The sequence below is a fragment of the Anomaloglossus baeobatrachus genome, chromosome 3, assembly GCF_048569485.1.
Source record: "Anomaloglossus baeobatrachus isolate aAnoBae1 chromosome 3, aAnoBae1.hap1, whole genome shotgun sequence".
Taxonomy (NCBI): Eukaryota; Metazoa; Chordata; class Amphibia; order Anura; family Aromobatidae; genus Anomaloglossus; species Anomaloglossus baeobatrachus.
The window spans coordinates 115,449,558-115,473,583 of record NC_134355.1 but is presented as its reverse complement, the minus strand read 5'-3'; the positions used below and the strand labels follow the sequence as shown (position 1 = coordinate 115,473,583).

Here is a 24,026-nt window from a genome sequence, read left to right as displayed (position 1 = left end):
TGTTCGGTAGCCCGAACTGAGGACTTAAGGCCCTGTCACACACAGAGATAAATCTGCGGCAGATCTGTGGTTGCAGTGAAATCATGGACATATTGTTCCATTTGTACACAGCCACAAACCTGGCACTGATTGTCCACAATTTCACTGCAACCACAGATCTGCCGCAGATTTATCTCTGTGTGTGACAGGGCCTTTAGCCACAGAAATGGCACAATCAGGCTGAGCATGCTCACTAGGCGAAACACTGGACTTAGGCTCTGGCTGGGGTAAATTGGCACATGCATGCACACTAGTCGCTTCTCCACACTTAGATGTGGAGGAGGAAGCAGCCAACTGGACAACCCGAGGCACGGACAAAAATGTCGGCTGGCGCCTGGGCGCAACTGGAACCGCAGTAGGCTGCTTGTGGCTATGGCGGCGCCGACTCATAACACCCGGTCTGCAGGTCGATATAGTACTGTAAATGTAATTAAATACAATATTTGGTATAGGCTCCCCCATATTATGATACCCAGCACAGATAAAGCCCACGGTTACAGGCTGCAGCCCCAAGCCATGCCCTTATCTTTTCTATGTATCAAAATACACAGCAAGAAAGGGCAACAGTGTTTACCTGTCCAGGCCATAGAAACAAATGCACTAACAGGATGCAGCAAAACCCACTAATAAAGATAGAGGCAACGGGTGTAAAACACTGATGGATCGACCACTCACACACTGCCACTCAATGGAGTGGGTGATTGCTTAGTATAAAAATTAAACACAAATGGCTTCTATAGGCTGCCGTTCACACATGTAGGTGCACAGTGTCTGGCTTAGAGCAAATTGATGACACCCATACTATTAGAGTTGGCGGGCTGCCCAGCACTATATAAGTGCACCACACAGGAACGGAGACCCCAGTTTACAAGGCCTAGATTAATGAGCCTGGCTGCATCCTGTATAAAGATATGATAAATGCAAAAAAAATGTGTGTATATATATATATATAATATATATATATATATATATATATATATATATATATATATATATATATATATATATGAGGTATTAGTTATGGTTTAGCTTTTAAATGTAGGCCTTGTAAACTAGGTCTCTGTGGGTTGGCGGGGGATTCATTTATGAGATCTCCCATCACCATTATCATCATTATCATCATTAGTGAAAAGCGCAGGGACAAAACACAAAAAGATAGAACATTCTGCAGTTTATTTGTCAGAAGTTTGTGACAAATAAACTGCAGACAAAAAAAATGCAATGTGCAGACAAACAAATCTAAATTCTCATAGACTTTGCTGGGAAGATAAAAGTGAGAACTTTCTGACAACAAAACGACACCAAAAAAGCAGCAAAAACGCGGCAAGTAGTCTTAGGGTATGTGCGCACGTTGCGTAAATACATGCAGTTACGCTGCGCTTTGTAGCGCAGTGTAACTGCATGCGTCCTGCGTCCCCTGCACAGTCTATGGAGATTGTGCAGGGGCCGTGCGCACGTGGCGTTTAAGAGCGCAGCGCTTCGGCTATTGCCGAAGCGCTGCGTAAAAAGAAGTGACATGTCACTTCTTTCCTGCGCTTTGCCGGCAGCTCCTGCTCTGTCTATGGCAGGAGCTGCAGGCAGAGCGCATGGAATCGGCGCTCACTACGGACATTTCTGCAGCGATCTAAAGCGCACATGTGCTCTTCAGATCGCTGCAGAAATTTCTGCAGTGACTGTACGCAACGTGCGCACATAGCCTTAGGGTGATGACTTGTATCTGTTATAAAGCCATTCTTCTGCCACATCTTAAATTCCTAAAATACACCCACATACAATCTCTTGCACGCTCCTGCCTCTTGCACCTCAAAAACATCTCTAGAATCCGCCCGTTTCTCACAATGGAAACGACAAAAACCCTCACCGTGGCCCTGATCCACTCCTGACTACTGTAACTCTGTATTAATTGGTCTCCCCCTAACTAGACTCTCTCCTCTACAGTCCATCCTTAATGTAGCAGCCAGGGTCACCTATCTGGCTAACCACTACTCAGATGCATCTGCTCTGTGCCAGTCATTGCACTGGCTGCCCATATATCACAGGATCTAATTCAAACTGCTTGTTCTCACCCACAAAGCTCTCCACAGTGCGGCACCCCCCTACATCTCCACCCTCCTCTCTGTCTATCACCCCACCCGTTCTCTACGCTCTGCAAATGACTTTCGACTAACATCCACACTAATTTGAACCTCCCACTCCCGAATCCAAGACTTCTTCCGAGCTGCACCAATCCTCTGGAACGCTCTATCCCAAGAAGTTAGGACGAATCACAACTTACTAAAAAAACGCATCTTTTTAGGGCGGCCTATTACACTCCCTAATCAAATTTAATTCACATAGTCCCTCTACAACTTCTCACAACATAACCCCACGTCAAACTCCATGGCACCCAAATGCATCTCAAGGTTCTGGACAATTGGTCCAGGCAGCCATTATCTATCCCCCATTTCCTTGAGATGGCTGGATTGTCATTCTAAATAAGCACGTGTACCTTGCCCCCCCCCTTCCCATCTAATTGTAGATTGTAAGCTCTCACGAGGAAGGTTGTCTTTTCTCCCTCTAAATATTGTATTTCTATAACTGTTACTTGTTTGTATATGATCCTCCTGAATTGTAAAGCGCTGCGGAATATGTTGGCGCTATAGAAATAAAGATTAGTATTATTATTATTATTATTTATTATTAAAATTGTTTTAAAAAGTTGACAACTGAGCTACAAAGTTAAATAAAGGGAAATAAGTATGGCAAATAAAAAAAATGGAATCCCTAGAGTCAGTGTTCCTCCTTTATAAGGATAATGTTGAAATTGTAATGCTTTCTTTCACAGGGTTTGTTTGTGTCCATGTCTCAGAGCAATCTTCCATTTTGCTGCTACTTTCACAGCTGAGGGGGTAATAATATAATATTAAAACAAAGTTCTGTTGGATGCAGTCCTCCTGCTCTGCAATGTATTCAGTGTTTACTCAAATGTGTCAAAGTCTCCAACCAGAGGCATGGAATGAAGCTACATCTCCTCAATGCAAAATCTGTATTGGAAATCTCCAACTATTATATTCCTCTTACCGTACTTGTTTCATCTCTTGTGGCAGATGGGTCATTACTAGTGCCATTCAGAAACCAGGGTCCTGCTGTAACTGCAACCTAAATAAAGCAACAACATTCTTCCATCTAAAGCCTGCTTTACACGTTGCAATTTCATATACGATATCGTATGCGATTTGCAACGCCCCCATCGTATGTGTGGCACATTCAATTTGTTGAACGTGCCGCACAAATGATTAACCCCCGTCACACGTACTTACCTACCATACGACCTCGGTGTGGGCGGCGAACGTCCACTTCCTGGAGTGGGAGGGACGTTCGGCGTCACATCCACGTCACGTGGCAGCCGGCCAATAGAAGCGGAGGGGCGGAGATGAGCGGCACGTAAACATCCCGCCCACCTCCTTCCTTCTTCATTGTGGGCCGGGAGCCGCAGGACGTAGGTAAGATTTGTTCTTCGTTCCCGGGGTGTCACACACAGCGATGTGTGCTACCCCGGGTACGATGAACAATCTGACGTGCAATTCTAGAGAAAGGTACGATGTGTATGAGCTGAATGTTTTACCATTCAATCTCAATCGCATGTACCTGTCACACACTGCAATGTACCTTACGATGCTGGATGTGCGTCACTTACGACGTGACCCCACCGACACATTGTAAGATACATTGCAGCGTGTAAAGCAGGCTTTAGTTTGGCTAAAGATCTCTTCCAGTTTATAAAGACAAACTGTTGAAAGGATTTTTTTAGTATCGGAAGTTATGCCATATTGACTAGAAAACACTATAACTTTCAGATTGATGAGGGTCTAATAAAAAAAACAAGATATTGCCCCTTTCAGCGTTTTATGTTCACAATACTGCGGCCGCTCCCAGCCATTAGTTGTGCTGATTCTGAGTTGCAGTTCCTGTACAGTGCTGCGCCATGACCACCTCTAAGTTGTAAAGACTTATGACATAGCTGTTGTTCTTTACCAGTGTTGTCATCACTTTTTATTGGAATTAATTGGGTTCTCATAGGACTGACCTCCACTGATCATTGAAGGGACAGCTTTGCAATTCAACTCTTTTGAATGAAAGCAGTCATGTCACGTCACCGAACTGTCAATCATCAATAGAAGACTGAACCTGAGAATACCCCCTTGAAGGTGTTGTTCACAGCCAGCTGTGAGCACTGCAGATCAGTTCTTATTTAGAGACTAGTAGTTGATATGTAGTTCTTGGCAGCTCTTACTCTTACTTTTGAATGGAGCTGAACTGTTTACCTCTATTTATTTTTTCCATCGAACTGTCACACGATGTTTGGCTCTAAACACGCCAAGTGTCATGGTGGAATCAGATGCTGTTTAGACTACAGACTCTGACATTCCATACAATGCTTTCTCTGGTGCTTCTGAGTTGCACAGGCAGGCTTGGGCATCGACCAACGTGTGCTCATTAGTGAACAGACTTGCAGGAGTTAATGTCTGCTAGCCTGCTGGTTACCTTTTGGATCACATGTTGTGGGAAACCTACCACAGGTACTCCCTGCCTTTTGAAGATGGAGGAATCTGTCTTCCCAGGCGGACTATAGCTTTAACTAACCCGGTTTGTGTGCTGTTGTGTTCCAGTTGCTGTAGATTTATTACATGCTGCTTGCTGTGCTGTGGTTGTCTGGTTACTTCCTCCCTGCTCTTTATTTCCTCTTTATCACGTATTGTCTTTTATCTCCATGTGTGCTAGCTGTGTGATAGAGTTTTACTTTCCCCTTTTATCCTTATCTGTGGGTTCAGCCACTCCTGTCCCGGGCCTTCCCTGGGGTTAAAGAGTATTGGTGCAGGGTTATCCAGGAGCAGGGCAAGGAAGGCGGCCCAGACATCTTCACCATCAGAGGTATCTCTAGGATCAGGGACAGCTAGGGCCCCCTAGCCTGAGGGCCAGATTAGGAACCCGCTCCCCTGCTATCCCCTCACGCCCTGTGACACCAACTGCTATGTACTGGATGAATGATAAATACAGTATATGATTGGTGGTGGGCCAAACTTTGGATCCTCCAACAATCATGTGAACACCACAGTGTTCCCTGTGAGAATAAAGTGATAATGGGATTTGATCTTATATGGGTATATGTCAGCAGTAATGCATACTACCACCCCATTCACACATTCACACAGGCTATATAAGATCCTTGTTCTTAGGATGGAGGGTGGATTCTCGCTGACCATACATTTAATATTCAAGAGATAACTCCTTTAAAGGTACCCAACACCAAGACACCAGTCAGTACATTTAAATAAACACAACACCATGAGCACCAGTTAGTGTAGACCGTGAAGAAGGCGGCATATTGTCACCGCCGAAACGCGTAGTCTGTTCAGCGTGATGTCCGCACCTTATTGAACTCTGGAAACTTTTTAATCCATTTGCAATAAATTTTTGGATTTTAACTACCACCTGAAGTCTCCATTCCTGCTGAACCTCCCCACGTTTATTTTGTGTATATATATATATATATATATATATATATATATATATATATATATAAAATGTGTGTAGATATATACATATAATATATATATATATATATATATATATATATATATATACAGTATATAGTTGTAGATAGATAGAGATGAACAAACAATCTTCTTCAAGCAGTGCTTATGAACAAGTAAGATATATATATATTTATATATCAGTGTTGCGATAGATCACAATTACAAGCTAATTTACATGAATCACAAAAAATCAATCATACAGTTCATCATATAGATTATAATGATACTATGAACTTCTTTATTGCACTTTATTTAATATGTATGGCCCCATTGATAATTATCTATGGGGCCATACATATGAAATAAAGTGCAATAAAGAAGTTCATAGTATCATTCATTTACACAATATGTGCATTCATAATGAAGTGTTGTGCAAAATAATATGGCATAAATATGCTCATGTGCTTTTTATGAGTAGGGAGAAAGATGGCTCACCCATAGCTATAATTCTGTTTGGGAATGGGAATTTGGGAATTACATATATTAATAATTAAATTATTGAAAATATTGCTACTTATTACAATGTCTATTTAATAACATCATATACATCTCCATTTTGTTTTGCAGCCCACATCTAAAATTCAATAATATCACTTTGATTTCAAGTCACGGCCTTCCAGGAAATAATAGTTGTATGAACCAATCATTTCTCGCAAGCAGGTATGTCAAATGCTTGGACTTGAAAGCCAAAAATAACATGCATAGTATAAAACAAGTTTTTGAATTAGTTCTTAATTTTAGGTTAGGTACCACCATAGGGACCTAGTGTAAAAAATCTGTAAAACAAACACAAACACATATACCTGTCCGCTGTTGGCCAAAACAACACACTTTTGTCCACCATCTGGGGAATGGAGGACTATGGGAACGTCATAGTATATGTCCGGAAAGGCTTGAGATATAGACTGTAGGCTCAGTACACAGACACAGTGTGTACTAAGAGAAACCACTAGTAATCTCACCAGAAATCACTATGATGCTTTAAATGTCATAAAACTTACTTTATTGATACATTATTAAAACAGAAAAAATGACAATATTTTGGCTTGGCACGAAATAGGGCAGTGGAAATCACAAATGCGTTTCCCCTACACAAGGGGGAGAGGTGGATACGGGCATATCAAACCCATCTGAGAATTAATTGTACCATGGTTAGCAGAATATATCGATTAGTCCCATAAATCTACTTCAGCAATATATCAACCGAATCGAGCTAAAGTACTGGAAAGAATACATTTACTTGTCCACCCAGACAAAACATATGCCTCGGCCGTGGGAGGATTCTTCAGAATCTAAAGTAACCAGATTTCTATAAGTAATAAATACTCTACCGCAACCCCAGGGCTTCATATGGGTGAGCAACCAAACTAGCTCTCTCTGTTATCAGCCACTGATCAATTCATCAGGGGCAGGCAAAAAAGTTTTTTTAAAATACCCGCACTTACAATGATGACGTGAGGTCTGTGAGCCAGTAGACCTGGGTATATCTATCCACCTGTGTCCAGGAGCATATAGCTATAGAGCAAAATCTTTTCCCCACTGGGGCCGGAATTTTATAAAATTACACCGGTATCTTTATTTAAGCTCCCTACAAAGGGGGACAGACCCATCGGTCACTCGATCTCATACACACAGTTACATGCTGTATACAGACTAATCACTAACCTGACAGATGGTGACAATATACGCCCGCAGCCACCACGCCTCAACGCGTTTCACGTACTGCTTCTTCGGGAGGCAGGTGTACTTACTGTGGGGCTGTGAGGTCTATATATACATAAGTATAATGCAAAATTACTCCCAGATGTTCCAAAGTCCTGCCGTTATCCAAACACATGTTTTCACGGCGCGGCCGCCGCCATGACGGAGGGATGTGTCTAAATGATGCGATGCCTGTTCCGGCCGCGTCAGTGCACCACCCACCGCGACCGCCATGGCAACGCGATGCCACAGCCATCGTGCATGCACAGCACTCCGGCGCCTCGGCCGTACAGAGGCATCGCTCATCCACCGCCCAGCTTCACCGCGCACAGCATGTGTTGATACTACGGCTCCCTGATATAAACTTTTTTTCGGGAGTTTTGCTCAGATCATTCTCATAACTATATTCAGACAATTGGTAAGTTTATAAAAAACATATCCTAAAGGACTCATAGGTAATCACATGGATTGCATCCTCTGCAGGTAGCTCATTACAATTTCTTTTTCCTTTTTTAAAAACTCACCGCAGAGGAGGTCCATCCATAAGATTCCCATCCCAGAATAATTCATCTTATCACCAATATTTAAAGAAGTTGTCCAGTTACCAAAACTGATTTTTTTTTTCTGATAAATCTTGGTAATATGTGCCCCTCAACACATCTATTATGTTTTTTTAGCAAAATTAGGTTTTATTGTGCACTAGCAGCACATGCTCATTGCTGGCTCCAGCTCTGATGGGGTTAATCTTTCCTCTGACTTCCTGTGTTCAGTTCCTACAAGTACCAGAATTCTTTGTGGCTCTAGGGCGGTGTCTAGCTTATCTAAGCACCAGGACTGGCACATCTAATGGATGCGCTACTTCTGGGGCGGCTGCAGCCTGCTATTTTTAGGCTGGGGAGTGTCCAATAACGGTGAACCTCCCTAGTCTGAGAATACCAGACCACAGCTGTCCGCTTTACCTTGGCTGGTGATCCAATTTCGGGGGACCCCGTGTTTTTTGTTTTAAATTATTTAGTTAATTTAAAATAACAGTGTGGGGGGGCCTCTGTTTTGGATTACCAGCCAAGGTGAAGCTGCCAGCTGTGGTTTGCAGGCTGCAGCCGTTTGCTTTACCCTAGCTGGCTACAAAAGATAGGGGGACCGCATGTCATTTTTTTTATTTATTTATTTTTTGGCTAAATACAAGACTAAGCACCTTAGTGCCATATGACAGTCACAAAAGGGTGCCAGCTTAGAATATACAGGGAGGTAGGACATTATATATGTCTTTCTTATCTATCTATCTATCTATCTATCTATCTATCTATCCAGCCCTCTATTCATTCATTCATTCATTCATCCCTCTATCCCTCTGTCTCTATATCTATCTATCCATCTCTATATCTACTCATCTATTTATCTTTCTTGCTGCTTCCGTTTTTTGCGGTTCGCAAAAAAAAACGGAAGGCACGCAGATGTCACACGGATTCCACTAGGATGCATCCGTGAAAAAAAAGGACCGTTTTTTGTGGCCCGCAAAAACGGAACGGTCATGTGAATGTAGCCTTAACAGCAGTCACTGCCTGCTGCCGATCACATGTGACCGTGTGCAGGCTGTGTGTGCGGGCTGTGTGTACAGGAGTTCAGCTGAGTTCAGATCAGCTGACTCAAGTGTCGGCTGATCAGGCTGGGGCCACACGGGAATTACTGCGATCCCCTCGTATTACACTCGGCTCACGCTCAGTACAGCAGAGCGGAGTGTCATGCGTGTGTCCCTGCGACTGAGGTCCGACTGTGCGAGCAGACCTCAGCTGTGGGGGGCGGTCCGCCACTCGAGGGGTGGGCCAGCACTGAGGAGGGGTTTGAGGGATTTCTCTCCCTCTCTCCTTCGTAGTCCACCGATGTACCGCAAGTGCAGTGCGATTTTTCTCTCACCACATACACTTGAATGGGTAAAAGAGAGAGTCTTGCATTACAGTTGTAGCATGCTGCGATTGTTTTCTCGGTCCAATTAGGGCGGAGAAAATAATCGCTCATGTGCGCTGACACACAGGCTAATATTGGCCCGAGTGGAATGCGATGTTTTATCGCACTCCACTCGCACTGTGTTTCTCGCCGTGTGGCTTAGACCTTACTTGTTCTATGTCCCCCTGCATCCATCGCAGCATGTGCAGGCTGGAGTTCAGCTGAGTTCAGATCAGCTGACTCCAGTGCTGGACTGAACTCCGCTGACCTCACAGCCCGTACACGCTGCAATGGATGCAGGGGGACACAGAACAAGTAATTGGCCGACACTGGAGTCATCTGATTACTTGGGATGAATTGAGCAGTAAAATGCTCTGGTGCTCGATGGGCGAAGCCCATGTCGATTTTATTTTAAAAATTCATTAAAAATAAAAAAATAAAAAAAATCACATTGTTTGTGGGCTCCCGCTGCATTTTCTATTGCTAAGGGTAACCCAAGAAGCTACTGGCTGCTAACCCCCGCTGCTTGGTGTTACTTTCACTGGCAATAGAAATCCAGGGAAGCATTTTTTTTTTTTTTTATTATAAGGGTTTTTGCCTGAAAACTTTTTTAAAAAAATGACGTGGGCTTCGCCATATTTTTGTATGCTAGCCAGGTACACCAGGCAGCTACGGGCTGCCCCCAACCCCCAGCTGCCTAATTGTACCCAGCTGGGAACCAAAAATATAGAGAAGCCCTTTTTTTTTTTATTTCATGAATTTCATGAAATAATTAAAAAAAAAAAGACGTGGGCTTCGCCGAATTTTTGAGTCCAGCCAGGTACAACTAGGCAGCTGGGGATTGGAATCCGCAGTGCAGGGTGCCCAAGCTTTCTGGGCACCCCCTCTGTGAATTGCAGTCCGCAGCCACCCCAGAAAATGGCGCTTTCATAGAAGCGCCATCTTCTGGCGCTGTATCCAACTCTTCCAGCTGCCCAGGTGACTGGTGGCTCGCTGGGTAATAATGGGGTTAGGGATAGCTGTAAATTATAAGCTGGCCCTAAGCCCAAAATTCATGGGGTCACGCCAATATTAGACATGGCCACCATGAATTTCTAGTAAAGATTAAAAAAACACAAAACACAGAAAAATATTTTTATTAGAAATAAAACACAACACAATTAGTGACTCCGTCTTTATTGAAATAAAGAACCCCCCTCAGCAGTAATCCTGGGTCCAGGGTCCCGCGCCATCCAATACGGATCCAATATCATCTGATCGGTTTGCTGGAAGGCAAAGCGATCATATGATGTCAGGTTAAAGGACATGAATCACACGACACAGCAGCTGATTGTATAAAAGCCGGTTATACAATCAGCTGATGCATCAGTGAAAAAAAAAAAACCTCACTTATGTGCTGATTACCGACAGCTCCTGGAGCGATCGGACGGGAGTCTGATCCCGTCAGATCGGTGCCGGTAATCAGCTGATGAAGTCTCCTGATGGCATCAGCTGATAGCCAGCCGGGCGCTAAAAAGATGGCGTCACCGCGAGACTACGATCAGCTGATGCGTCAGGTGACCGCATCAGGTGATCAGCACCAGGTCCTGCAGGCATCGGACATGTCCGGAGAGTCTGCACACAGCTGGAGCGGCGGTCCTGGGAGAGGAGCTGGGAGCGGACATGGTACCGGGAGTCTGCAGACAGGTGAGTATGACATTTTTTTTTCTATTGTTCACTTTTGATTTAGCAGCTGCCTCCATCTCCCGCCCGTACATTGCGCCGCACGGGAGCTGACATGGCACCGGACGGGAGATGGAAGCGGTGGTGACGGTACCGGGAGGATTCACGCTTCTGTGTTTAATGACAGAAGGAATCCTCTTCCTGTACACGTCACTTTACTACCCACCCCTTGCGTTTATAGCTGCGTTTTTAGTCATAGAAACGCACTAAAACGCAGCTATATTTGCAAATTGTGTTTTTCATTGCGTTTTTGAACATCTCATTCAACTCAATGGGTGTAAAACGCAGTGAAAAAACACAAAAATAATTGACATGCTGCGTTTCTGTGGGCACCACAAAAACGCAGCTGAAAAAAATGCTGTGTGCAGACAGCAAAAATGAAAACTCATAGACTTTGCTGGGGAAGCAAAGTCATGCAGTTTTCTGAGCAAAAACGCACCCGAAAAACGCGCAAAAACGCCACGAAAAACGCACTGTGTGAACTTACCCTTAGTTGGTGACATGCAGCACCGCAGGTGACAGAGCAGAGCAAGTTGGTGACATGCTCTGCTCTGACACATAGTGTGCTGCATGTCACTGTATCCACTCTGGGACTTGTTGTGCAGGTGACCGGATGATACATGTCACTAACTTGCTCCACTCTGTGACTTCTGCTGCATTGTTCCAACTGTATACACTCTCACCTGCACAACAAGTCTCAGAGTGGGGCAGTTATTGACATGTATCATCCGGTCACCTGCACAACAAGTCCCAGAGTGGAGACAGATAGTGACATGCAGCACACTATGTGTCAGAGCAGAGCATGTCACTGTCTCCACTCTGGGACTTGTTGTGCAGGTGACAGAGTGGAGCAGATTGGTCCCATGCAGCGTCCGGTCACCTGTGCTGCTGGTAGGATTATATGATCACACTGCCGACACCGCCCGCTCTCCTGACAGCTGAGCACAGCGGGCGGGTGGACAGTGTGATCACATACTTGCGTGACAGGGGGGATTTCAGTGGAGGAAACCCCCCCTGTACTCCACACTGGAGCCCATACCTCCCACAGCTGACGGATGGTAAGCGCGCGCTCTGCCTTCACCGCTCCACACTGACGTCCTCCGGATCCTCCCCTCGATGCTGGGCTGTGACGTGCGGTAGTCACCGCCCACAGCCCAGTGAATCAGTGTGAGTGGCGCCGGCATCCTCTGACGTACCCGTCTAGTTTGAGAGCCCGGAAATGCCGGGACGTCAGAGGATGCTGGCGGCCACAGCTCCAGGGGGTCATGTGACAGGCACTGAGCGTGCAGGATAGCACCGCTCAGTGCCAGAACTGGAAATACAAGCCAATGGAGAAGATGCATATAATGGTAAGTGACACTCATTGGGAAAATGAAAAAAATGGGTGAACCACCCCTTTACCCGCTCCAAGGGTATATCCCAGGCAATCATGCATATACATAAACAGTTATAAATTAGTTTCTAACAGTATGCATGTATGTAATCCATAGTCCAGATCCACATTAGAGATACATATGGTGCTAAGGATATCCATCCATTACATCGATCCAGGATATGCGGGTACTTGCATTCATCATAAATACTACGCATATATAATATGTTATATCCCATAGTCTGAGATCAGCAGCAAAATACAAGTGATGCTGAAAATATACAGTCGATGTCAATCAAATCAGCCGGAATATTTCAAGATGGAAATCCCCCGTGAGTCTCTCAATTGACGTGCTCCATAATTCTTTAGTTCTTATTGCCTTGCACGTATCCATGATGCATATCTGTTTTGTCCTCCAATAGTAATATTTCACCACCTCCAGCACCCTTTCTTCTCCAAAAAATATTATAGATCGAATATAACTAGCAAACTCGAATGGAGAAGAAAACAAGTATTAGTACACCCGAACAGAACATCAATTTAACAATGTGTCCAACCTTCTTTGTCAACTTTATATATAAAAGACCGTATAAAATATGAATAAAAATACAAAACATCTCTGATAGAAGAATTTAGAGTTCAAAGAAAGGCGCTGAAGCCGATTGACTCATTTAAGCCGTCTGTGGATATTGTGCCCAGATGGTATATCCACCGGCTCTCAAGTTGGGCCAGGGTTCTGCCCACATCCCTGCCACGCACATCCACCTTAAGCTGATCAATTGCTTTGACTCTAAGGTGTCTAGAGTCAGAATTGTGAAAATCCTTGAAGTGTCGTGGTATTGTTTTTAATTTCTCATTACTCAGAGCCTCCTTAGAGTTTTTAATATCCCTGACATGTTCTCCCACCCAAGTCCTAAGTTCGCGGGTGGTCATGCCAATGTAATATAAATCACAAGGACAGGAGGCCTGGTAAATCACGGCTTTTGAGGTACAGCTTAAATATAGTCTGATGTCATATTCTTTATTATTTCTAGTACCCCTGAAAGTTTTGGCTTTGCGCATATTCGCGCAAGCCTTGCATAGGCCACACGGGAAAAAGCCTGTAATACCTGTTTTATTTTGACTGTTTTTTCCAAACCCATAATGGCTATGGATCAAATGGTTCTTGATATTCCTAGCTCTTCTTGCTGTTATGAGCGGGTATGGTGACAGATTTTTACACAGGATCGGGTCAGTCCTCAGGATATCCAAATGTCTCCTGAGGATCCCACCCATATCCTTCCACCGGTTGTTGTATGTTGTAATTAATCTTACTCCGCTGTCCTTACAGGGACTAGATTGTAGATAATTGGGATATAGCAGAGAATTTCTAGTATGGGATCTTGCCCGATCCATACCGCGCTTAATCATTCTTCGGCTATACCCCCGATGTAAAAATCTATCCGTTAAGTCCTCAGCTTGTTTTGAGAAGGCTGTCTCGGAGGAGCAGATCCTCCTGGCTCTAAGAGACTGGGCTACAGGAATGCTCCTGATGGTAGCAGAAGTATGGGAAGATTGAGCATGGAGGAATGCATTAGTGGCTGTAGGCTTCCTGTACACTTCCGTATCCAGGGTGCCATTCTTTGTTACAGTGATTTTAATATCTAAAAAATCCATTTCCCGGCCACTTTTATAAGTTAAGAAGACATTGATTGAGTTCTGATTGAGTCTGTCTACAAATCTGTCTAAATCCATGGGAGACCCCTCCCACAGAAACCAGACGTCGTCGATATATCTCATCCAGTTGTGTATTTTACAGATATCGTTTTTTATAAACTTACCAATTGTCTGAATATAGTTATGAGAATGATCTGAGCAAAACTCCCGAAAAAAAGTTTATAACAGGGAGCCGTAGTATCAACACATGCTGTGCGCGGCGAAGCTGGGCGGTGGATGAGCGTTGCCTCTGTACGGCCGAAGCGCCGGTGTTCTGCGCATGCGCGATGGCTGTGGCATCGCGTTGCCATGGCGGTCGCGGTGGGCGGTGCACTGACGCGGCCGGAACAGGCATCGCATCATTTAGACACATCCCTCCGTCATGGCGGCGGGCGCGCCGTGAAAACATGTGTTTGGATAATGGCAGGACTTTGGAACACCTGGGAGTAATTTTGCATTATACTTATGTATATATAGACCTCACAGCCCCACAGTAAGTACACCTGCCTCCCGAAGAAGCAGTACGTGAAACGCGTTGAGGCGTGGTGGCTGCGGGCGTATATTGTTACCATCTGTCAGGTTAGTGATTAGTCTGTATACAGCATGTAACTGTGTGTATGAGATCGAGTGACCGATGGGTCTGTCCCCCTTTGTAGGGAGCTTAAATAAAGATACCGGTGTAATTTTATAAAATTCCGGCCCCAGTGGGGAAAAGATTTTGCTCTATAGTTATATGCTCCTGGACACAGGTGGACAGATATACCCAGGTCTACTGGCTCACAGACCTCACGTCATCATTGTAAGTGCGGGTATTTTGAAAAAACTTTTTGCCTGCCCCTGATGAATTGATCAGTGGCTGATAACAGAGAGAGCTAGTTTGGTTGCTCACCCATATGAAGCCCTGGGGTTGCGGTAGAGTATTTATTACTTATAGAAATCTGGTTACTTTAGATTCTGAAGAATCCTCCCACGGCCGAGGCATATGTTTTGTCTGGGTGGACAAGTAAATGTATTCTTTCCAGTACTTTAGCTCGATTCGGTTGATATATTGCTGAAGTAGCTTTATGGGACTAATCGATATATTCTGCTAACCATGGTACAATTAATTCTCAGATGGGTTTGATATGCCCGTATCCACCTCTCCCCCTTGTGTAGGGGAAACGCATTTGTGATTTCCACTGCCCTATTTCGTGCCAATCCAAAATATTGTCATTTTTTCTGTTTTAATAATGTATCAATAAAGTAAGTTTTATGACATTTAAAGCATCATAGTGATTTCTGGTGAGATTACTAGTGGTTTCTCTATATATAAGATGTTGTAACAGTGTGTACTAATGATTGTAACAGTGTGTACTAAGCCTTTCTTATATTCCAAAAGCTGCTAGACATTAAACATGAACATACTTGTCTATAGCAATGTCTATAACAGATGTGCACAACAATTTTTTGGCCCAAGGACCACATTGCCATATTGAACCTATCCCAAGAGCTGCAAAAAAATTGAAAGGGGTCCTTACATTAACACTAGAACTACTGAGGTAGTCATTTTGACTACTTTGCACTATGTATTTCTATATAGGTGTCACGAATCCAGTAGTTCTAGTGTTAATACATCACCAGACCCATAAATAAAAATATCTCCCATGCTGTGCTCCTGAAAAACTAATTGCCCCTCACTGTGCTTCCTTATCAAAATATCCCCCTCTTATGATCACTATTTTCGATGGTTTTGCATTGATTTTTAGCCGGGCTCCAAATGAAATCCACCTGAAATAAACATTCTGTGCCCATACCCTAAAGAAGCAGTGGTAGAAAACTCATCATTTTCCACCTCCTCAGAAAACCCTGTCTGCGCATATCCTTAGGGATCCTAGAAAACAAACCCTACTGACATTGATAAAACATGGATGACACATGCAGTGGGAGCGCAGTCCATGCTTACAACGGAAGAACACATTGCACAGTGCCAAGCTGCGGTGTCTGTTGGAGTTGGTAGTAGGCGCACAAATTATTCTCTGTTTCGTATTTATCTTGGCAAGTTTCATTATTTGCATCATAAAAACAGCTTTGTTATTGTCTCAGTAAAAACCCAAAAGAACCAGAAGGTATTCGATCCAACACTGGCTGCCTCCACTGTTGAGGTATTGGCCGCTGGTGTAAGTACTGTTTTGTTTCGTGGATGTCGGCTATTCAACAGCGTGTTGAATTATAAATAATCTCTCGCTATAGGCTTTTGGAAAGCTCATTGCAAGACAACAGACTTAAACCACTAGAGGATCTCCACCAAACCCACCAGATGTCTAATTAATGCCTGCTGTCAGCTGCTAAAATGTCACTTACAGGTTTTTTTCTTTTCCCAGCCACTGTTATAATGATAAAGATTATGCACTGATGTCACTTCGGTCCTGGGTTAATGTTGTGGTTGGTAAAATGACTGGCATAGACAGAGCTGCCAAGTTTGTGATTGTTTCCAATGATAGAAAAGTACCATATGACCATCTAATTCTTTGCACTGGGCAGCAGTACCAGGTAAGCGATTGCATTTGATTCTGTTGATGTACTGTGTTAATCTGAAAATGTATTTCATTTCTAAACATCTATGGGTAATAACTATAAGACTTAGCCTTTCACATTTTGCATTGTTGCTTGGAAAATCAGTGCAGTGATGGGATGCCAGCTGATAATCCGGTGCCAAGTTCTGTGCTGGGTTTAGAGTTGCTTGGGATATACTGTTTATTTGTTAACACATCCCGATGAGTATTTGGGTGGATTTACATGTTTTATATCAGTTGTGCACCATGAGAGGCTATACACACCTTTAATGGCTCTCGGCTGAATCCTCTCCATGTAGAGAGGGAAGAAAGTGACTGCCAGACGCCTATGGTTTCTAATCTAGAGGAGGGACAGAAGAATTCTGGTTTTGGATTTGTCAGGATCAGGCTTCAGGAGGCCTACGAACATATTAGATGATGGTACCACCGAAATTGTCAACTTTAGTCTTATGTGTATGTGGTCTGTTAAGAGTGTTTATTGTGCCACAGACATTTACATATTCTAGTAAAAAAGAAATTAATGCATATATTGAACGTTTCCTTCTACAGACGTACATGTTGTTAGTTGTGTTACAGAGTGCTGTGGCCATGATGCAAGTCTCGGTGAAGTACGCAGCGTCACATCCTTGTGGAGAAGCAGGGGCATGGTTATAGGGATGCAGTAGTAGCAGCCACCCCTGGTTCTGGGGTCTAGGGTCACACAAAGACCCCTTCTCTAATTTAGATAAAACCATTATTTTATCTGGCACTTGGTAGCTGGTGAGAGGCTCTAGTACATATTTGTCATTGGAGCCCAACCATGGAACAGAGGACCTGGCAACTGTTAATAATTTCCCTTTACATAACATTTCCTCCATGATAAAGAGTGCCATATTCAATATGATGAAGTTGTGCACAAGTTTTGTACAGCTGCTCACAGTGATCATATTGCTCTGTTATGTAGATTTTTAAGAATTTTATAAACTACTATTTGGTACCCCTACGAGTTTTCCTATTATCTCCTAGTAGGATTGCTTTTGGGTAAAAACACTTCCATAATTTGGTATGTGATGGAACATGCCATAATGTTGTGTTCTTGCAAATGTGTGAAATCAAACAGACTTTACTCCCAAACCTGGAAAAGAGCTCAAATACAAAAAGTACCCCGTTCTTGGAAAGCCTTTATGGCCACACATTATGAGAACAGTGAATTGGTATCAATGACAAATGTGTAATTCTTCTTTTCACCGTTGTTAGTCCTGTAAGCAAATGTGAACACTTGCCAGGATCCTCCAAAATCACAACTGTTTGCTGAGATTCAACCAACTTAAAGGGAATCTGTCACCCTTTTGCATTTTTTTTGTGAGCATACAGGAGGCATAAAGGTGAAATTAGCCATACCTGTCTGCCTCCTGGATGATGGGTCGTTTGGCAAGAATCCTCTTTTATATCTTCTATATTCCGGGCTATGGGGTGTCTGCTGCCAGGAAGACAAGCCTGCCTCCAGTCATCATTATACAGGATTCCTCCTCCCCTTCTCTTCCCTGGTGTCCCTGTGATGTCAGGTGCACGTCCAGAAATCTCACGCTTGTGCATTATGCCTGCCATCCCTCCCTGCACTGTTCCACCCTTCTGTGGACATAGGCTTTAATTTTGCTGTGCGCAGGCACCGGGGAGTCACTGCTGCTTCAGAGTGCAGGAGAGAGACGGCAGGCATAATGCGCAGGCGCAGGATTTCTGGCCACGCAGCTGATGACAGAGGCGCATATTAAAGAGAAGGAGAGGAAGAATCCTGTGTAATGAAGACAGGAAGCCAGCTTATCTTCCGGGCAGCATACACCCCATAGCCCGGAAGATAGACGATATGAAAGAGGATTTATTCCAAACGACCCCTCATCCAGGAGTCATACAGGTATGGTTAATATCACCTTTATGCCACCTGTATGCCCATATTAATAACTAACTAAAACTCAAAAGGGTGACAGATGCCCTCTAATAAAAAAGGGATTGTACAAAACAGACAATGGCTTTGGCACAAAATGACTCTTCAAACCAAGCAAGCACAGGCACTCGATGCACCCTTTGTGTAGCCGAGCAGTGAAGTTCACCTTCCCACTTACTTGTTTGCCTTCTATAGGTGCCCTACTCTGGTTCCTGAAAATCTAAGGCCGGCCTCACACGGTACGATCTATCGTGAGATTGCACGAGTGATCGTACCCGCCCCCGTCGTTTATGCGTCACGGGCAATTAGTTGCCCGTGGCGCACAAAGTCGTTAAATCCCGGTCACACGCACTTACCTCCCTTACGACGTCGCTGTGGGCGGCGAACATCCTCTTCCTGAAGGGGAAGGGACGTTCGGCGTCACAGCGACGTCACATAGCGGCCAGCCAATTGAAGCGGAGGGGCGGAGATGAGCAGGACGTAACATCCCGCCAACCTCCTTCCTTCTGCATTGCCGGCAGGACGCAGGCAAGCTGTGTTCGTCGTTCCCGGGGTGTCACACGGAGCGATGTGTGCTGCCTCGGGAACGACGAACAACCGGCGCGCAGAAGGAGGACCGACATTTTGAAAATGAACTACGTGTCAACGAGCAACGATAAGGTGAGTATTTTTGCTCATTCACAGTCGTTTTGAGGTGTCACACGGTACGATATGTCAAACGATGCCGGATGTGCGTCACTAACGATGTGACCCCGACGACATATCGCCTGATATATCGTACCGTGTGACGCCGGCATAAGGCTGTTAGTTAAGGATGAAATGTGCCAAGATGGAAAACAAACAGGTGGGAAGGTAGACTGAACTTTTTGGCTACACCAAAGGCTGCACCGAGCACTTGTGCTTGGTTTGAACAGTCACTCTATTCTGATAGACCCAATTTAAAAGTTCTGTCAGTCCATATCAGATATAATCTATGGGGTATATTTGTTATTGGAAAATAACTACAGTTTTCTGTCTCCTGTATGATTATGTATCTTAAGAAAGGAATAGATTGTTGCAGAGATATGATATAAAGAAAATACCTCTCATCTTTGAAGGGCTTAATCACTCTTTTCCACCTGTCGATTAGTCTTGGTGAAGCTTGATGTTTGGACAGGCAAATGAAATTCATCACCAAAAGAACACAATTCTTTAAATGAAGGAAAAAAAACAGATTTCCCTGGTGCGGCAGATTGAATAAACACTGATATGGTTTGCTAGCAACCAAAGTTGCTTAAATATTGTTTTTGATAGCACGTATCAAGCGTATTGACCCATTATCTTGTTTGCAGTCAGCTTTTACTGCCTGCAGACATCTGGACTTTTGTGAGGAAGGAACGACAAGCATGTTTTTCACATAATATAACATAAATAATTGCATAACAACATGTACAGTCACAGCGCTACCGGTGCATCTCGAGATTGTTGTTTTTGCTTTGGCTTTTGTTATGTTGCTCCTAAGTTGACTTAATGCATAGCTATGAATTCATGCCCTGTATCCGCATGTTACACATTAGATGCCCTAACCATTACTGGAATAAGCTGTCCGTAATGTAGCCACCATGTACTAGTAACACAAAACAGTTTGCATTTTATTTTCCGTCTTCCTGTGCTTCCTTTATGAGTGTTAACTTGTTTTTGTTCTCACAGAGATACATTTTTATTGTTTTTATTTTTGTAGATTGTAGAATGACTGTCTTCATAATGTTCTTAGATTAATCATCCACTCAAAATGTTTTTGGATTTTGTTTTATGGAAACAATAAATAGTATAAAAACCTACCTTGGGCGTCTTAATATTTCTCCCAGTTAATAGCCAATTAAATAGTAAAGTGTTTAACTTTCTTTTGAGGTCTGAGCCTTTTCTATTGGGAAGTTGTTGATGTTTTTTGCTTAGTGATAAATCAATAAATGAGCAAAATACATGAGATGGTGAAAGGTAAAAGGTAGTATTATCTCTGCGTAAAGGTGCCCATGGCCATCTGTTGTTGATTTATAAAAATGGACAATTTTAACCAAATTGTCAGGTTAAAGGAAACCTGTCACCACTTTTTTGGCCTATAAGCTGTGGCCACCATCACCGGGTTCTTATATACAGCATTCTAACATGCTGTGTATAAGAGCCCAGGCCGCTGTGAGAACATAAAAAACACTTTATAATACTTACTTAAAGGTTGCGCGGTTGGCCATATGGGCGTCTCCATTGTCCGGTGCCAGCGCTGCCTCTTTCAGCCATCTTCGTCCTCCATCTTCTGAAGCCGCGGTGCATGAAGCGTCCGATGTCATACACACTCGCCGGCATTCAGGTCCTGAGCAGGGCAGATCAAAGTATTGTAGTGCGTCTGCGCAGGACCAGCGAGTGTGTATGATGTAGCCGCGTCATGCACCCAGGCTTCAGAAAGAGGACGAAGATGGCCGAAAGAGGAGGCGCTGGCACCGGAGAATGGAGACACCCATATGGCCAACCGTGCGACCGTTAGGTAAGTATTATAAAGTGTTTTTTATGTTCTCACAGCTGCCTGGGCTCTTATATACAGCATGTTAGAATGCTGTATATAAGAGCCCGGTGGTGGTGGCCGCAGCTTATACACCAAAAAAGTGGTGACAGGTTCCCTTTAAACAAATTTTAACCGACCAGAAAAAAAATGCCTCATAGAGGTACCATACCGTTGAATGTAATAAGTGCGATCATAAAGGGTACAAGTCCACAGCCTTTATATACATTCATAATCATTTTATAAACAAGAGAATATTTTAAAGTAAAAAGTCCTGAGCAGTGGTATGGTGGTCACCAAAATCCACGTCAACTGACGCTATGCAGCAGGTATTGTGCATAGACATTTAGGAAAATTATGATGCATAAAAGAGAACAATATTTGGATTTATCAGAATGTTGTACAATACTCAGGTGCATAAAATATAATACAAATTTTCGAGTTATTTTGGTGATATTATATTGCATTGATCCCCAATTGCTATGGCAGCATGTACTTCTCTTGTCTGTTTTGTGGACCAGAATAACATATATAAAAGAATGTAGCTCCTGCGCCCATCTTCACTTTACTGATGAACATATACTGTAGAGCTGCACACACGGCATCACGTGGACACTCGTCTCTTCTTCTCCAGTCAATCATTCTTTTATATGTTCCAAACATTCTGAAGAAGACTTCATCAGTTAAATATCCTTCAGGAACAACTTCTCTCAACGATCGAGCAGCAATTTATTGATGAAAAATGCCTTTTCCAGCATAATGGAGACCATGTCACAAGGAAAAAGTGATAACTAAAGCGGGCTTTACACACTACAACAAATCTAACGATGTGTCGGCGGGGTCACGTTGTAAGTGACGCACATCCGGCATCGTTAGTGTTGTTGTAGCGTGTGACAGCTATGTGCGATTGCGATTGAACGTAAAACCGTTCATCGCATACCCCTCGTTCATTTCCATAAAATTGCACATCGGTTGCTCAATGTTCCCGAGGCAGCACACATGCAGTGTGTGACACCCCGGGAACGATGAACAGATCTTACCTGCGTCCCGCGGCTCCCGCCGGTAATGTGGAAGGAAGGCGGTGGGCGGGATGTTTACGTCCTGCTCATCTCCGCCCCTCCACATCTATTGGCTGGCTGCCGCGTGACATCGCTGTGACGCCGAACGTCCCTCCCACTCCAGGAAGTGGATGTTCGCTGCCCACATCGAGGTCGTATGGACGGGTAAGTACGTGTGACAGCAATTAATCGTTTGTGCGACACGGTCAACAAATTGAACGTGTTGCACATACAATGGCGGCATGTCACATCGCATACGATATCGTATGCAGAATTGAAAGGTGTAAAGCAGGCTTAAGTAAGGAAAACATTGAAATTTTTAGCCTATGGCCAGGAAACTCCCTAGGAGTCAATATGATGGAGAATCTGTGATCAATCCTCAAAAAACAGGTGGACCAACATAAACACAGCAGCAAAAATTAGGTAAAAATGGGTTGCTGTCAGTGAGAATTTGTCCCAGAAGCTGATATCCTGTAGCCAGCGCGAATTCCAGAAGTCTTGAAAAATAAGAGATTACATTGTAAATTTTAAGTCAAAATTTTGACAATGCAAGTTTTAAACTTTTGAAATTCTGATAATTGTATTTCAGTACCCATAGAAACATCTGACTAAAAGCAGAGGTGAATCTAGGTGTTCTTGCACCCAAGGTTGCGGTTTGACTAGTTGTCATGTGACCGCACATATGGGATTTACATTCTTATAATCACGTGCCAACTAGCTGCTCTTCCTAATTTTCTCACTACGGTCCCTGCTTCATTTCAGAGAAGCAGGTAGAGAAGCTAATTAGAAATTGACTACAAATATGAAAATCACATATGAGTGGTCATATGGTGGCTGCTGGAACTGGCAAGCAGAACAAGATCCTGAATCATAATCAGTACATAAATAAATCATCAAAATCAGTACATGAATACATCACCAGAACCACCAACAATACATGAATACATAAACCGAATAAGTGCATGAATACATTACCAAAATTACCAACATTACAAAATTACAGCATCACAACCATTATCAGCACATGAATATATCATCAGAACCATCATTTGTATATGAATACAACACCAAGCATAGTACTGCGATCAATTACCGTATCAGGTCAGCCTCATATACAGTTGTACTTTGATGTCAGTAACATGGTCAAGTGACTTGATTGCACTGCTCAGACGTCGCATAGACCCTGGAAGTGCCAGCATTTGGGTCTTCAATGGTACTCACACAAGAAAGATGTGTGTATAATTAAATACAAGGAGCCGGCCTTTTCCATGTTCTCTGAACCGGCTGTTAGTTTTGCAAAAGACATGGAGAACAGACTAATTCCAGTCCTAGGGGTATGTAAAAATGCCACATGAGACATACCACAGACTGCTGCATTAGGCTGTCCAACGACACCCCCCATGATGGCTACAACCAAAGCAAAATGCCCCACCCACCTCTCCTCCAGTGATACCCCTGCTAAAATATTTTAAAACACTGATACTGCAATCTTTGTGAAAACCAAAATTTGTGTCAGTCTCACAACTTTTGGTCACGACTGTATATTTATGTAATTTTTTCTTTCTTTACACTGTTATATAGCTCCCGTGCCCCAGTGGGGTTGACATTAGCAAGCCTTTAACTACCCAAGATGTCCCAGACTGCTCCAAACAGAAATATAAGGGTAAAATTCCTTCAAATTTATTGACTTTACATGATAATGAAGACTGCATAAAGGCGATGAACCAGCTGAAAGACAATGTGATAAACCAAAAAGGTAAGAAAAAAACTCCAGTCTATTATGTTCTTCACTACATTTCCAATGAATGCCATTTTCTTTGCATCTTCAGTGTATAATTAGCATCTAATTAATTGCAACAAAATGTTTCATTTGTCATGCCTTGTTTTTTGCTTCATTCAAAGCATAATTTTTG

General features: G+C 43.4%; 1 protein-coding gene across 4 annotated transcripts in view; it reads left to right on the top strand.

Moving 5' to 3' along the window:
• Positions 1-24,026, top strand: part of CFAP61 (cilia and flagella associated protein 61) — a 447,743-nt gene that overhangs the window by 301,893 nt on the left and 121,824 nt on the right. For all 4 annotated transcript variants that reach the window (XM_075339389.1, XM_075339390.1, XM_075339388.1 and 1 more), the window contains 3 exons: positions 6,183-6,275; positions 16,410-16,578; positions 23,695-23,869. In XM_075339389.1, coding sequence (XP_075195504.1) covers positions 6,183-6,275; positions 16,410-16,578; positions 23,695-23,869 — 437 coding nt within the window. The remainder of the gene's footprint in view (positions 1-6,182; positions 6,276-16,409; positions 16,579-23,694; positions 23,870-24,026) is intronic.